Below are 13,634 nucleotides of genomic sequence, written 5' to 3'. Positions count from 1 at the left end.
TACTATATAAAAACGAATCTCAAAGATATCTGACTTATATTATGTCTGGTTGGTTGTCTTATTTAAACGCATTACCTTAGGTAAGTACCTATTGTCTCTGTATTGTTATTACTGCATTTGACTTCATTTGGTATTGATGTAACAAAAAAGAATGGCCTATGTGAAATACATATATACACATTTACTGCAGCTGTGATTTATCATTATTATTATTATTACTATTATTATTATTATTACTACTACTACTACTGTCCGGCATGTATAAGGCATCAGTTTTATGATAGTGGTGTGTTCTTTACTGAAAGGAAAAAATGACATTAATTGCTTCTTGCATAGCTTTTATGAATGGCTCATTCTTTACAGTGAAGTAGCCTAGAAGCCACTGATGTTCTAAACTGAAATAATCTAATAATATTCTAAGTTAAAATAGTGCTTGATTTATCGTTTACAAGTTTTGAATCTTTGGCATACTGTAGAGAGTCATTTCAGTCTTGTTAACTTAATGAAAATGCAAATGATATGTGTGCTCAGAATACTATTTGGATGTTTGGCTAAACAGATTAACAATTTATTCACTGATGAACGCATCACCTACGTATGTTAAAATATCTATACAAATGCATATCTGTTTCTAGAGGATACAGAAATAAGGAAGTAGTAAGTAAGTAAGTAAAATAATAATAGCAACATATTTAAACGTGGTCCTGTATTAGGAACAATGTGTGATCACAGAAATCATATATCATCACAGGATTAATATGCAAGTTAATTTATTGTGGATTGTTTTTTTATTTTTCTTAAATTGAAAGTTAGCATTGAACAGCATACTGATATAAAACAAGTATACAAATCAACATGTTCTTCGTAAATGTTAAACAGTAGTGCAACGGTGTCAATTGGATATATTTGATCTTGTAGTTTTTATCACTATAATGGAAAGCAAAGATCATGCATCTGAGCAAGATAATTTAGTGATATCCTGTGCATCACATAATTAATCACACTGACCAAATAACTATTTCTTGTCAGTCATTTGGAAGTTATGGGGGCAAAATATATCAGATGCAGGGACTTTGGCCTTAGGGTTTGGTAAACTGATGCCCCTGTAACCCACAGATGTCTCTTATGGAACAGGTTTGGACGACGCTGACATCTGACACATGAACCTTTCAAATGTTGGCAGTAATTCCACAACAGTTGTGTATCGGGACACCATAAGCACAGCTATAATCAAGAATGTGATTACTGTGGCTCTCTGCATCTCCATCAACTATGTCAATGGTACCCTGATCCATACATTCAACAAACATCAGGTCTGAAATCTGTCTAGAAATCCTCCCTGATAGATATAGGGAAAGAAGGGATGGAAATGTATGACATATTTTGTGTAACAAACTTCACTTCATCCCCTTAGTAGTAAGCAACATAAAAACAGCAGATTGACCTGTAGATTAAAATCTGTCCAGTCTTTTTTTATATTCCATCTCCTTTCCAAGATCTTTTACAGGGTTCTCATGCTGTTTCAATTTCAAAATGCCATACTTTTCCCATACTGTCATTTCTTGATTTATTTTAAGGTTTTGATCAGTGTTCAATATGATTTATGGGGATAGTAATATTTCCTAGTGCCAATTAGCTACGCCATCGCCCAGTAGTTGGAGATTTTTCTTCCCGACAAATGTCATAATATGTGAAATGACTGGAGGGTCTAAAAAGGCAGAACAATATTTTTCCATACTTTCCCAAATATTATGTGTAAAAAAGTTCTCAATGGAAATTACCTAATTCTTTTTCCAAACATTTCCAGACCTGTGTAGGAACTGCTTTTAAATTGAATCTCTAACTCTATTATAATATTTTTCTATTCAATACTTTTCCATTCTATGCTGTTCTCTTCTACTCTATTCTATTCCTCTCACTTCCCAACCTATCCTGTCCGTCCCTACAGATCTTCAAAATGAAGCCTCGCTACATCTTGTTCATCCATCTGGTGATAAATGATATGATCCTGCTGACCCTGTCTGGCCTAATTCAAGTCCTGAGCTACATCTTGTTCACCATCAATGTCTCTCTCTGTATATTCTTGCTAATGTTGGCTATATTTGCCAATCTAAACACCCCCCTGACACTAGCTGTTATGGCAGTAGAGTGTTACATTGCCATATGCTTCCCTCTCCACCACGCTCAGATCTGGACAGTCCAGAAAACATATGCTGTGATTTGTCTGATATGGGTTCTGAGCGCACTTTCTGTCCTACCAGACCTCTTTGTCACCCTGGTCACAGAACCCCTGGAGTTCTTCCGTTCCAGAGTTTTCTGCCTTAGGGAAGCCATTTTCAGGAACCCCTATCTCACTGAGAAGAGAGATGTCTCCTACATAGTGTGTCTGGTCCTAATTTGGCTCACTCTGTTCTACACTTACTTCAAGATCCTTTTCGCTGCAAAGGCAGCTGCTGCAGACGCTAAGAAAGCCAGGAACACTGTCCTTCTCCATGGCTTTCAGCTGTTGTTGTGTATGCTCACCTACGTGTGCCATCTTGTAATCAAAGGTGTGACGTACTTGTTTCCAACAGGGGTACTGGCCATTCGCTTCACTATCTATATCCTTATTCAGATCCTGCCCCGGCTCATCAGTCCAGTTATTTATGGTCTACGCGACAAAACTTTCTGTAAGTACCTGAAAAGGTATCTGTTCTGTAAAATGTGCATTAAGACGAATCCAAAGACAACTCTGAAGAGGCCTACGTAATGTCCTGTTTTTGAATTTGATGCTCCTGCTATTTTATGCTTGTGTTGTTTCATACTTAGAGATAAAGCTTAAGTAAAAACATTTTACTAGAGGGCCCAAGTCTGAAATCTGCATTTTACATAGACACTATAATAATAATAATAATAATAATAGTGTCTATGCAATTTCTTTTGCTTACAATTAACAAGGTACATCCTGTTTGCTCACTAACTAGTTGAATAGCACCAATAACAATCTAGATGGCCAGGGTGAGGAAGAGCAGGGGCCTCATTTATCATCCGTACGTAAGCAGTTTTGCATTTGCACGTTTCTAAGCATAGAATTTGAATTATCAATATGTATGTGAGAATATGTAAATTTACACCTAGTCCTGACCATGTGTATGCACAAACTCCTGGTGGTAGAAAAATATCATTGTGGGTAAAATAGTTCTACTAGGATGTACAACAAATGAGCAGACATTAGGAAAAACTTGAAATGACAATCCAAAGGAGAAATTTATTAAGCAAGCACATAGCATTAATGCCAGTGCTCTAATAGCTGGAAAAGGACACTAATCCCATTCCTAATAAATATAGCGCGTAAAATACCACTAAATTGTCTGCCATGTGAGTATATTTTATTGAATGATTGCCAATTAAGATACTGTGTGTTAAATACACACAGATGGGCCATTTAGGCTCACAGTGAAATCGTATTCCTATGATGCGGACAATGGGTTTAGTGGGTTTAATGGGTTATCATTTTTGTTTACGTGATTACTGTGCATACTCGTGCTAGCAGTTCTTATGCATACATTTAGAACTTGTTCTACGCATGCTTTGATCAAGCAGCCTACAGGTGAAAAAAACTACAGGTGAATTTTGAAGCCAATATGGAAGAGGCAGCAGCGGCAATTCCTCAAACGTCCGCTAGGGACCGGCCCCAAAAAGACTCCAAACCCGGTCCAACTCCATGCAAGTCAATGGGACCACAACCCAACTTCTGCTGCTCTGGCTCCAAAATATGTCAACATGGCGGCGACTGTAAACACAATCTCCAGCCTTGAAAATGGCTCTTCAGAAACCAATGGGTGACTTCACACTCACTACGTCCATCTTTTTTTTGCAGTCTATGGCTTTGATAAATGAGGCCCCAGGTCTGAAATCTGCTTTTTCTGTTTGTTCTTGTGCAAAAGAAAGGGAGAAATAAAGTGGAAAATTAATGAATACCAAAGGTGATTTCAGACATTTCAAATCTATTCATGCCTTTCTCTCTCTCAAATTCTCCCCTATTCACTCTTCGCTCTACCCAGATAGGTGTGGAATTTGAACCCCGTTTACATGCTCTTGATCTCCTTTGTGTTGACGAACTTAAACAGCTCAAATTCCAACAACTGGCATGTAATATGTGTACTTTAATCTGCTCCTGCAGTCCTTAGACTGCAGTCTGGGACCCTGTTCCCCATTTCAGTACATCAGATAACAATGGATTGTTAGGGCTTGAGAGAATTTGAAGCAAAGGATTGATAATAAATAGTCGGGGGTTAGGGACTATGGATCGGGCTGTGTCTGTCCGTCTATTTGTCGGTCAAATGTGATCCCCCAGGTGGGGATATCTAAGATTGGTCTGATTTTAACAATACTTGGAGAGATGATGCATTTTGGTGCTGTGTTCTGGCATTTAGAAAAGAATTACACTGGCTTAATGGGGACACTAAAATTAAAGATCAACATTTCTATCTTTGTCATAACTGCTACACCACTGGACCTGAATATGATTGGGATATAGCTTGCCCAACATAAAAAGTGTTGGGCAAGCTACTTGCCCAAAACTTGGAAAATGTAGTGAGCTAAGCTACCAGTTACTCTCCATTAAATGAAGCTCCACTACATTGAAGCTATCCCCCAGAGATTCAACCCACAGTAGCAAAAGAATAAAGACCTGATGCGTGTTAACTGTATTCCCCTGCACCAGAGACGTCGTAGGCATCAGCCCAAGGATTGGTCTGTGATGTCACCGTCATACAGAACTGCTTCCGTCGGCTACACATACACAGTTCCTCCATGTATGGCGCTGGCGTCACGTTACAGGGTAGGAATTTCACGGCGGCCACGTTGCCCCTTGCTCTGGCCGTGATGCCCGTATGCCCCTACGGCCACCATGGCTTTTGTACCCTGCTACTGTCAAAATCTTGAGGTTGCTTTACAAGCATCAGTGGTCTCTTAGAACTGCAGCAGTCCTTGTAGCTTGGATTGGCTGCATGCATGCGCGCGCCAGCGTCACATCGCATCAAAGCCACTAGCAGGCTACACTGAATTCATTTCGGAATATCAAAAAAACGGGAGTGCAACTGAGAAGGACTATATGCAGGTAAGCAAGCTAGCTAGTTATTGATAGATAGCTGACTTTAGTGCTTAACTGAATCAAACCTCTGTTTTTAATACCACTTAACGTTAATACTTAATACGTTAGTAGCTTACTTCAATACAGCCACCAGATGGCGATGAAGAGCCAGAGCTCCCACCATAGAGCTCCAGTCTGTCTGGACTGAAATGGCTGGTGAAAATCCCCAGAAGATCGATATGAGTCAGAAACAGTCTCAAACTTACGGTAGAAACGTTAGTAACTAAAATCTACCGTTTTTGGCGAAAATAACATAAGCCTTGGTGAAATATTTTGGCAAGAACATAGATTTTTGTCAGTTTGACTGTAAAATGTGAAGTTTGACAGCTATGTTTCTCCGGAAATGGTGGACGTTGTATCGTTCCAATCGTGGTGCGTTTAGGGTCATTGGAAAGCTCGGAATTTCTAGTTTCCAGCGATACCAAGCAAGCATGTTATTGTAGACTGACGAGAAAATTATCCCAGATCATTTGATCACAACTTGCTCTTATATTTACAAAGTTTATATTTGTAGGACTTTATTGTTAAAATACTTCGTAATAAGACATAGTTTGGACAACATACAATTGGTTTACGGATTCTGAAAGCTGAAGACCCCATGTTTTCAAAACAGTATAACATTCATATCTTCTATTAATAGACCATCTTCCATCGCGATTTTTCGTAACTATGCCACGGGGGTGGACCCGGTACCAGGTCCGTCGGGCTTAACAGGATATTATTTGGAGGCTCCAAATCCTCTTATTTCACTCAATAGCCTTTGTGCCCTGGCATGTGGCCTTTGTGCCCTAAAAAGAATTTGTGACACCGAAGGCCAAATGGCCTTGCCCCTAAAATGACGAAATTTCAAGCCTGGTCACGTACCTATCCTGAGTGGCAGCGTTCTTTCAGAGGAGCACTACAGCGACTGTGGTGTTGGCTTCCGAACAGACCCTGCTACAGCTGCCACAGCACAAACTCATTATGGATGTTCCAACCAGGTGGAACAGTACGTATGAGATGCTGGATCGATATCTCGAGCAACAACAGAGTTACAGCAGCTCTGATGAGCCCAGACATCCCATCAAATGCAAGAGACATAGCCATATTTTCATTCTGATTGAAGATTCCCCTGCAAGTGTTTACATGAACGCTAAATAAGGATTGCATGGTGTGCGCTTACATACTCCACAGTATGTAATCACAATAAAAGTTTCTGATATGCGCAAAATAGCCTATAGAATCTAACATGGACATACATTTTTAAAAGATAGACCTGCGTCGGGCGCTTGGCACCGTTATTGTTTATGTTGTTCTTTCTGATGAAGCAACAGCTTTATCACAACATACGACTCCAAAAGTGTCAGAAACAGACGTTTTGTTTTGCACCCACAATGATTGGGTACACTTGTAATTGTCACCGGCGTATGCCGAAACAGGCCCTGTTAGGCGGAGTCAGCACTTGATTTAAAAACAGGCTATGCTGCCTACGTCAAGGCCAAGCACCCCAGTGTTAATAAAAAGTGCAGCCTATTCCAACAAAAGAAAGTGACTTGAATGAGTGTTTACATAGCAAAATTTTATCCATTGACCGGATTATGAAAGGGTTAGGCTATACCACCCCTCTCAAACGGAATTAAATTTCTTTCAGTTTATTCTGATTAGGCTACTATTCTTCTTCTTCTACCATTGCAAGCAAAACACTGCTAAAAAGATTTGTAGTTTTGTCAAATAAATAATGGCAATGTTATACAATCATTCTTTGTATTCATCTAACTTTTATGACATTGAATCCTGGCCGAATCGAATCATGAACCCCACATCGTGATTCCCCTTTAATTTTCCCGTAACTCCTGAATAAGAAGCTGTGAATCGGAAACTCTTTTGCATTCACTATATGTCAGACTGTGCGATTGGAGATAAGTAAAATCTTCAGTTCAGTTTGAGTTCTTTATTTTAATCCCAAAATTGATTTGCAAGCAGGTATAAAAATTTTTTTTAAAAAGACAAAAAGTAGGCAATGACAAGTAACACACAGATACACAATACAGTAAAAGAATCAAAAACGTTATTATTATTATTATTATTATCATTATTATTATTAATAATAATAATAATAATAATAACAATAAAATTGCCAGTCCACAGTTGTGGTGTGCAATAATAACTTTCCACAGGACTTCTTTCTCGAAATAACTTTAACTGTCTTCTTCAGAACAAGGAGACCACATAATGAATGAAAATAAAATTTCACTTATATTTTTATATTTCACTCTGTTTTAGGATATGCTTTTCAAAATTAATGTGAGAGATTTTGAGAGAGATCTCAGATTGTGAAGACACATATTCATGAGTGCAAGCATACTCACATAGACACACACACACTTAACTGCATTTATCTTAGATCTGAGAACAAAGAATGTGATATATGCAATATAGTTTATTTTTTATTTAACTATTGAAATGGTAATTTTATATAAATAATTGTTTTTAGTTAATTATTTTCCACTTGCAAGAATTGACAGCTTTTCAAGATTTATAGCTCAGATCTCATATTTCCATATTTCTCACGTTTCCTATGGTTTTAAGATGGTTTACACATAAAAAAATATTACAAATCACATCTGATGGCACAGTTATTTTTAGTAAACACACTTTTGGTAAACACATTTAGCAAAACATCAACATAAATACATGAGGGTTTTTAGAGCGCACAAGCTTGCAGTAGAAACCTTTTAAAACAGAGACGTTGTTAAGAGTTGTTATTCAAGAAAAGGTATTTTCACACAGACACACACAAAGCATCCTGTGTTACTGTAAATGCATTCTGGAAATCATTTGTCATAATAGAGTTCATTATCTGTGGTTTTGATGCTGGATATTCTGCCAGAAAATGTCAAGAGAGATAACTTACTTACAATTTCACTTTAGTCCAGTTTATTAATATTGTAAATATTATACTCAGGTCTTTGAAGGCTGCTTTTTCCATTTAATTTTACCTATCATTTTTCATTTTCCGTTCATTTTTCATTTTCTGAATTACACATCTCACTATTTGCAGTGCAAGTACTTAAACAAAATCATATTAAAAGGAATAGTTCACCCAAAAACTCACTCTTCTCCTCAACCACATGTCAGTTGAAACACTGTTTGCATGTCCATATAACACACAGAGAGTTAGCTAGCGCAGCCTGTCAGCCATGTTAGCCTTCTCCAAAACAACTGAGCTGGGAACTGATGTGTTAGATAATGAGTGAATTTTCATTTTGGGGTGAACTTTTTCTTTAGGTAACCTAGATCTCCTACTTCATCACTCACAACCTTCTCTCTTTACCAGGTGAACTGCCCTCTTATCCATTGATACAGACAGCATCTGCGTCCTTGCCTATGTGTAACAAACACTGATGGAAATTAGTATTATGTATATTATATTATATTTCATCTTTATTTTATATATTATATTTAAATTCAGTTTGCATTTGAAGTGGGCTGTGAATGCCATGTTCATGTAATATAAGTCTAATGTATAGTTTTTTTTACGTTTTAAGAAACTAACATTTAATGAACGATAATAAAATCACAATTGATTACATTTTTCACAAGCTTCAGTATGTAATCTACAGATGGAAGAACCAGGTGAAATACTTGTGTTTCTTATTTAACAGGTTTTGAGGACGCTAGCATCAGACACATGAATGATCCACCTGGCAGTAATTTCACAATGGTTGTGTATCACAACACATTCAGCACAGCTGTGGCAAAGAATGTGATTGTTGTGGCTCTTTGTATCTCCATCAACTCCATCAACGGCACCCTGGTCAACACTTTCAAAAAACACCAGGTCTGTCAATTCTGATTGTTCATCTATAAAGGTAAAGGAGGCAGCCAGTGAAATGCAAGAGATTTCTTGAATTATTTACATTATTTGTTACTTTCAGCAACACTGCACTTATGAATCAGATACAAAATTGTAACTAATGTCATTACTAATGACATACTTCTAAGTTGCATATATTTATTATCTGATATGTAAGGCAAGTTTTCATTTGTTTTAACTTTAAATTTCACAATTTCACTTCTTGGATGCTGCCTGCCATCAGTTTTTACTTCCCCCTGACTTTCCTAGTTTATTTGTCTTATTTCTCTATTTAGCATGTAGAACACTCAAATGTAGAAATGGAAAAAAAATGTTTTAATTTGACATACCTCTGCTACCAAAAATATGATTAACATAAATTCTTTGACCTGTCGGCTTGACCAATACATTGGTACTCTAGTTCATTCTGTTCTACTATACTCAGTCCTTAATTTTTTCTGTTCATTCTATGTTTGTTTCTATGGAAAAAATCTTCAGGAATGGAAGAAAAATATTTAGGGGTTCAAAACCTAAATAGAGACTCTGGGCTCTGTTTGTGTGACTCAAGAAAAAAACGTGTACATCCAACAAAAATACCACTTTGCTGGCGCAACTCCTGCCATGTACCATGTGCCATCACATTTTTATGATTCTATTCCGCTCTCTTTCTGTCTTCTATCCTTCCCTCCAGATGTTGAGAGTGAACCCCCGATACATCCTGTTCATCCATCTGGTGATTAACGATATGATCCTGTTGACCTTCTTTTGCCTGCTCCATGTAATCAGCTACATCTTGTATACCATCAGCGTCAGTTTCTGTATCATGTTGCTCCTGTGTGCTGTTTTTGCCACTGTGAATATGCCTATTAACCTAGCTTTAATGGCAATAGAGTGCTATATTGCCATCTGCATCCCGCTCCGACATGCCCAGATCTGTACAGTCAAAAAAACATACATTGTGATTGCTTTCATCTGGATGATAAGTGCGCTTTCTATACTACCAGATGTTTTCGTCCTCCTGGCCACAGAACCCCTGGAGTTCTTCCATTCCAAAGTTTTCCAGAGTCCTCATCTTATCAAGAAGAAAGAGTTTACATACATAGTGTTTCTGGTCCTAGTTTGGCTCACCCTGTTCTACACATACTTCAGGATCCTTTTTGCTGCAAAGGCAGCTGCTGCAGATGCAAAGAAAGCGAAGAACACTGTCCTTCTCCATGGCTTTCAGCTGGTCTTATGTATGCTCACCTATGTGGTCCCTCTGATGATCAAAGGTCTGACACTCTTGTTCCCAGAAGGGTCACTGGTCATTCGCTTCACCCTGTCTGTCTTTATTCAGATCCTGCCGCGGCTTATAAGCCCTATTGTCTATGGCCTACGAGACAACACTTTCAGGAAGTACCTGAAGAAGTATTTCTTCTGTAAAGAGTGCATTCGTTTCCAGCCACAGACTACAGTGAAGCTGCCTTTGTAAAATAATGCTGTGTTTGGGTTTGATGCTTAAAGCTGCAATAAGCGATTTCAGACCCTATAACCAATCCTGAAATTAATCTGTGTTATGTGGAGATTTCCTTGAAATGTAATGATATAAAAAATAGCCACACAAGTGGGCCAGCTGTGTTGCTGTTTTCACCTCTTTTCTAAACCTTTTTGTCAAAACCCAGCCCGACTTGAAGCTCCTCCCGACCCATTCAGTAGCTTTTCATTTTTTTTTTTAAACTAGCTTGTCTCCTCCCATGATGTGTAAAGTGGCGCTCTCCCCCTCCCATTCCTGAAAAAAATTCTCATAATGGCGGAATCGATGAGGCGAGCAAGTAAACTAGTAAACTTGCTACCTATGTCTTCATTTGTCATTGTAGGACATCTAACATTCAGCGGGGGAAAAATCTGGCAAAGTGAGACTGGTAACCGGTGACACTTAGGTACGTTTATCTTAGCTATTAGCCTTTATGCATGTTCCTTCGTGAGATTTGTCCTTTGGAGCCTGTGACAAAGTGGCTATGACCGCTTCATTTGTCACTGTTTCACAGTATTTCTTTATTCATAACTTAAGCCCATCAATACATCTCTACATATCTGTTAATTATATCATGTATGGAGTCGACCGGTAATTTCACGGTGTAATGCAAACGCACATAACTATCCCGGGTCTGTTTGTGTTTAGCGTTATATTTTGTTGAGATTTCCACATTCCATATTTTCAGTTTAACACAATAATCACAGACAAACATTGTTGCCATTTCATTTACCTTTATTGTTGTTTTAGTTACAGGATTTTCAGAATTGTAGTCTATAGTTACCTTTTATTTGTTCACAAACTCTTACCTGCCGCGGGAATCGACTGTTTGGGAGGGGGCCACCCTGCAGTTGCGTGTGTTATGTGGTTGATGACGTCATCGATGATGTCATGGCCTATTCCATGTCGGAGGGGGTTTTTTACTGTGCTAAAGTGTATTGTTGTTTTGCTGTGCGAGATCGCGGCTATTTACTGTATATTGTTGGTGATGCATTCAGGTACAGTCGGAAAATGGAATTCTGTGAAAATTATACTGTGGTTAATAATGTTTAAAAGCTATGCATGTAAAAGCTTGTATTATGTCTCACCCCTGTAGTGAGGTTGGTGAAGGCCAGGGGATGTGTCTTGGGAAATTGATGGCTGTAATTAAACAGTAGTTCTGAGGCAGCTGAAGAAGGAAGGTCAGGCAGTGCAGATGCCAGTGCACGTGCTGTTATTTTGATTTGGTATGAGTTGAGTTATCCTCTGCTCTGTAATCTTCAGTTTTTTTTAAATATTTGTTTTTTTTTGGGTTGCACTGTAAATAAATGTCCACCTGTGGGACCTTCAAATCGCCTTCTCAGTCCGCCTCCTACTTCACTAAAGGCCCTCAGGCTACAGCTATCTCACAGAGCCCCTGTAGTCCAGCAGCTTTGCTGTGATTTATTTATAAATGTGTTGCGGTTTCTGCCACCCTCTAGTGGTCGGAAAATCGCTTAGTGCAGCTTTAAGCTGCCCCTTGACCACTTGAATCGAAGGGGGCTAAATTTCATTCACCTGAACGCAAGGAGCCTGCTGCCCAAAATAGAAGAGATCAAGCAACTGTCGACTAGATTGAAGGCTGCTGTGATTGCGGTGACAGAGACATGGCTCGACAGCTCCATTGAACATGCGGTAATCGAACTTCCCGGCTTCACCAGCTACCGTTGGGGCATCAGAAATGGAGGTGGGGTATGTTTGTTTATTAGGAATGAGCTACCGTTTAACTCACGCCCTGAACTCCAGAGGGAGGCGCTGGAATCTGCGTGGATAGAGCTTCTACTTCCTAAGACTAAACCCATTGTAGTAGGTGTCTGCTACAGACCACCAAAGCAAAGTGACTTTTATGAACTTTTAGAGATGGCTTGTGCTGAGCGTAATGTGTTGATGGAGAGGGAATGCATTATTCTAGGTGATTTTAACACAAATGTATTGTTGCCTCCCAGCAAAAGCTGTCTAGTTAAATAATTCTCAAACTTTTGTAGTGTTTGGGCTAAAACAACTTATATCTGAACCAACCAGAGTAGGTGTAAATAGCCAGTCTATTCTGGACCTGGTACTGGCCACGGACACTGAGAAGATCTGCCAGTCGGGTGTCTTGGACATTGGTCTCAGTGACCATAAAGTGATATTCTGCACCCGCAAGGTTACTAAATCCCAGATTAATCCTGGAAAACACCACTCTGTTCAGTTAAGATGCACTAGACAGTACACTAAAGAGGTTTTTGAGCATAAGCTTGCTGAACAAGATTGGACTGTTGTTTTTGAAAGTAATGATGTTGACAAGGCATGGGATTTGTTCAAAGGAAGGTTTTTAGCTGTGCTGGACGTAGTTGCACCAATGAAAGAGGTCAGAATAAAACAGAGAAGTGCCAAATGGATGACAACAGAGATTTTGGACCTCATTAGACAGAGAGATTGCTTTTTGGTGAAGTTTAAGAATTCTAATCTGCATACTGACTATGATAGATATGTACAGTGCAGAAATCAAGCTAGATATAAAATACACAAAGCCAAATCCCAGTATTACATGGATTCTGTTGCAGAGAATGCGCATCAGCCCAAAAAAGTGTGGAAAGTCCTAGAAGACATGGGCTCCACAGGGAAATGTAACACAAAATCATGTAATATTGGAATAGATATTGACAATACCATGTGTTTTGATAAACAGAAGATTTCTGGACATTTCAATACATTTTTTACAACCATTGCCACTAGTCTGGTTTCTAAACTACCAAATGGCTCTGGGAGATTTGGACTGCCATTTCTGAACACTTTTTACCAAAGTAAAAATGTTATTCCTGACACCTTTGACGTGGGTCCTGTCTCAGTAGAAAAAGTAATGAAAATGCTATCCTCACTATGTACAAACAAAGCAACTGGCCTGGATCTTATTCCAGACAGATTCTTGAGGGATAGCGCCAGTGTCACTTGTGGGGTCATTGCTCATATTCTGAATCTGTCGTTAAAGCAGGGAAAAGTTTCAAGTCAGATGAAAATGGCCAGAGTCCTCCCCCTGTTTAAGAAGAACAGCAGGTCAGACGTAGAAAACTATAGGCCAGTATCGATCCTACCAACCATTTTTTTGTGATCAAATTTTTATTAGCCATTTTGCTTTTTTTTACACACATAAA

The 13,634-nt window shown here is 38.7% G+C and overlaps 2 protein-coding genes across 2 annotated transcripts; both read left to right on the top strand.

Moving 5' to 3' along the window:
* Positions 1-1,160: 1,160 nt before the first annotated feature.
* Positions 1,161-2,749, top strand: LOC139662249 (odorant receptor 131-2-like). Its single transcript, XM_071540890.1, has 3 exons — positions 1,161-1,313; positions 1,949-2,167; positions 2,246-2,749. The coding sequence occupies exons 1-3, from the start codon at positions 1,161-1,163 to the stop codon at positions 2,747-2,749; spliced, it is 876 nt and encodes a 291-aa protein (XP_071396991.1).
* Positions 2,750-8,834: 6,085 nt separating this feature from the next.
* On the top strand, positions 8,835-10,440 carry LOC139662248 (odorant receptor 131-2-like). The gene is made up of 3 exons (XM_071540888.1): positions 8,835-8,954; positions 9,661-9,884; positions 9,954-10,440. The coding sequence occupies exons 1-3, from the start codon at positions 8,835-8,837 to the stop codon at positions 10,438-10,440; spliced, it is 831 nt and encodes a 276-aa protein (XP_071396989.1).
* Positions 10,441-13,634: the final 3,194 nt, after the last annotated feature.

This window comes from Centroberyx affinis, unplaced genomic scaffold (assembly GCF_046629955.1).
Source record: "Centroberyx affinis isolate AG114_WGS23_722 - 3 ecotype Tasmania unplaced genomic scaffold, CSIRO-AGI_Caff_v1 ptg003742l_1, whole genome shotgun sequence".
Taxonomy (NCBI): domain Eukaryota; kingdom Metazoa; phylum Chordata; class Actinopteri; order Beryciformes; family Berycidae; genus Centroberyx; species Centroberyx affinis.
This window is presented reverse-complemented; position numbering and strand designations above follow the sequence as displayed.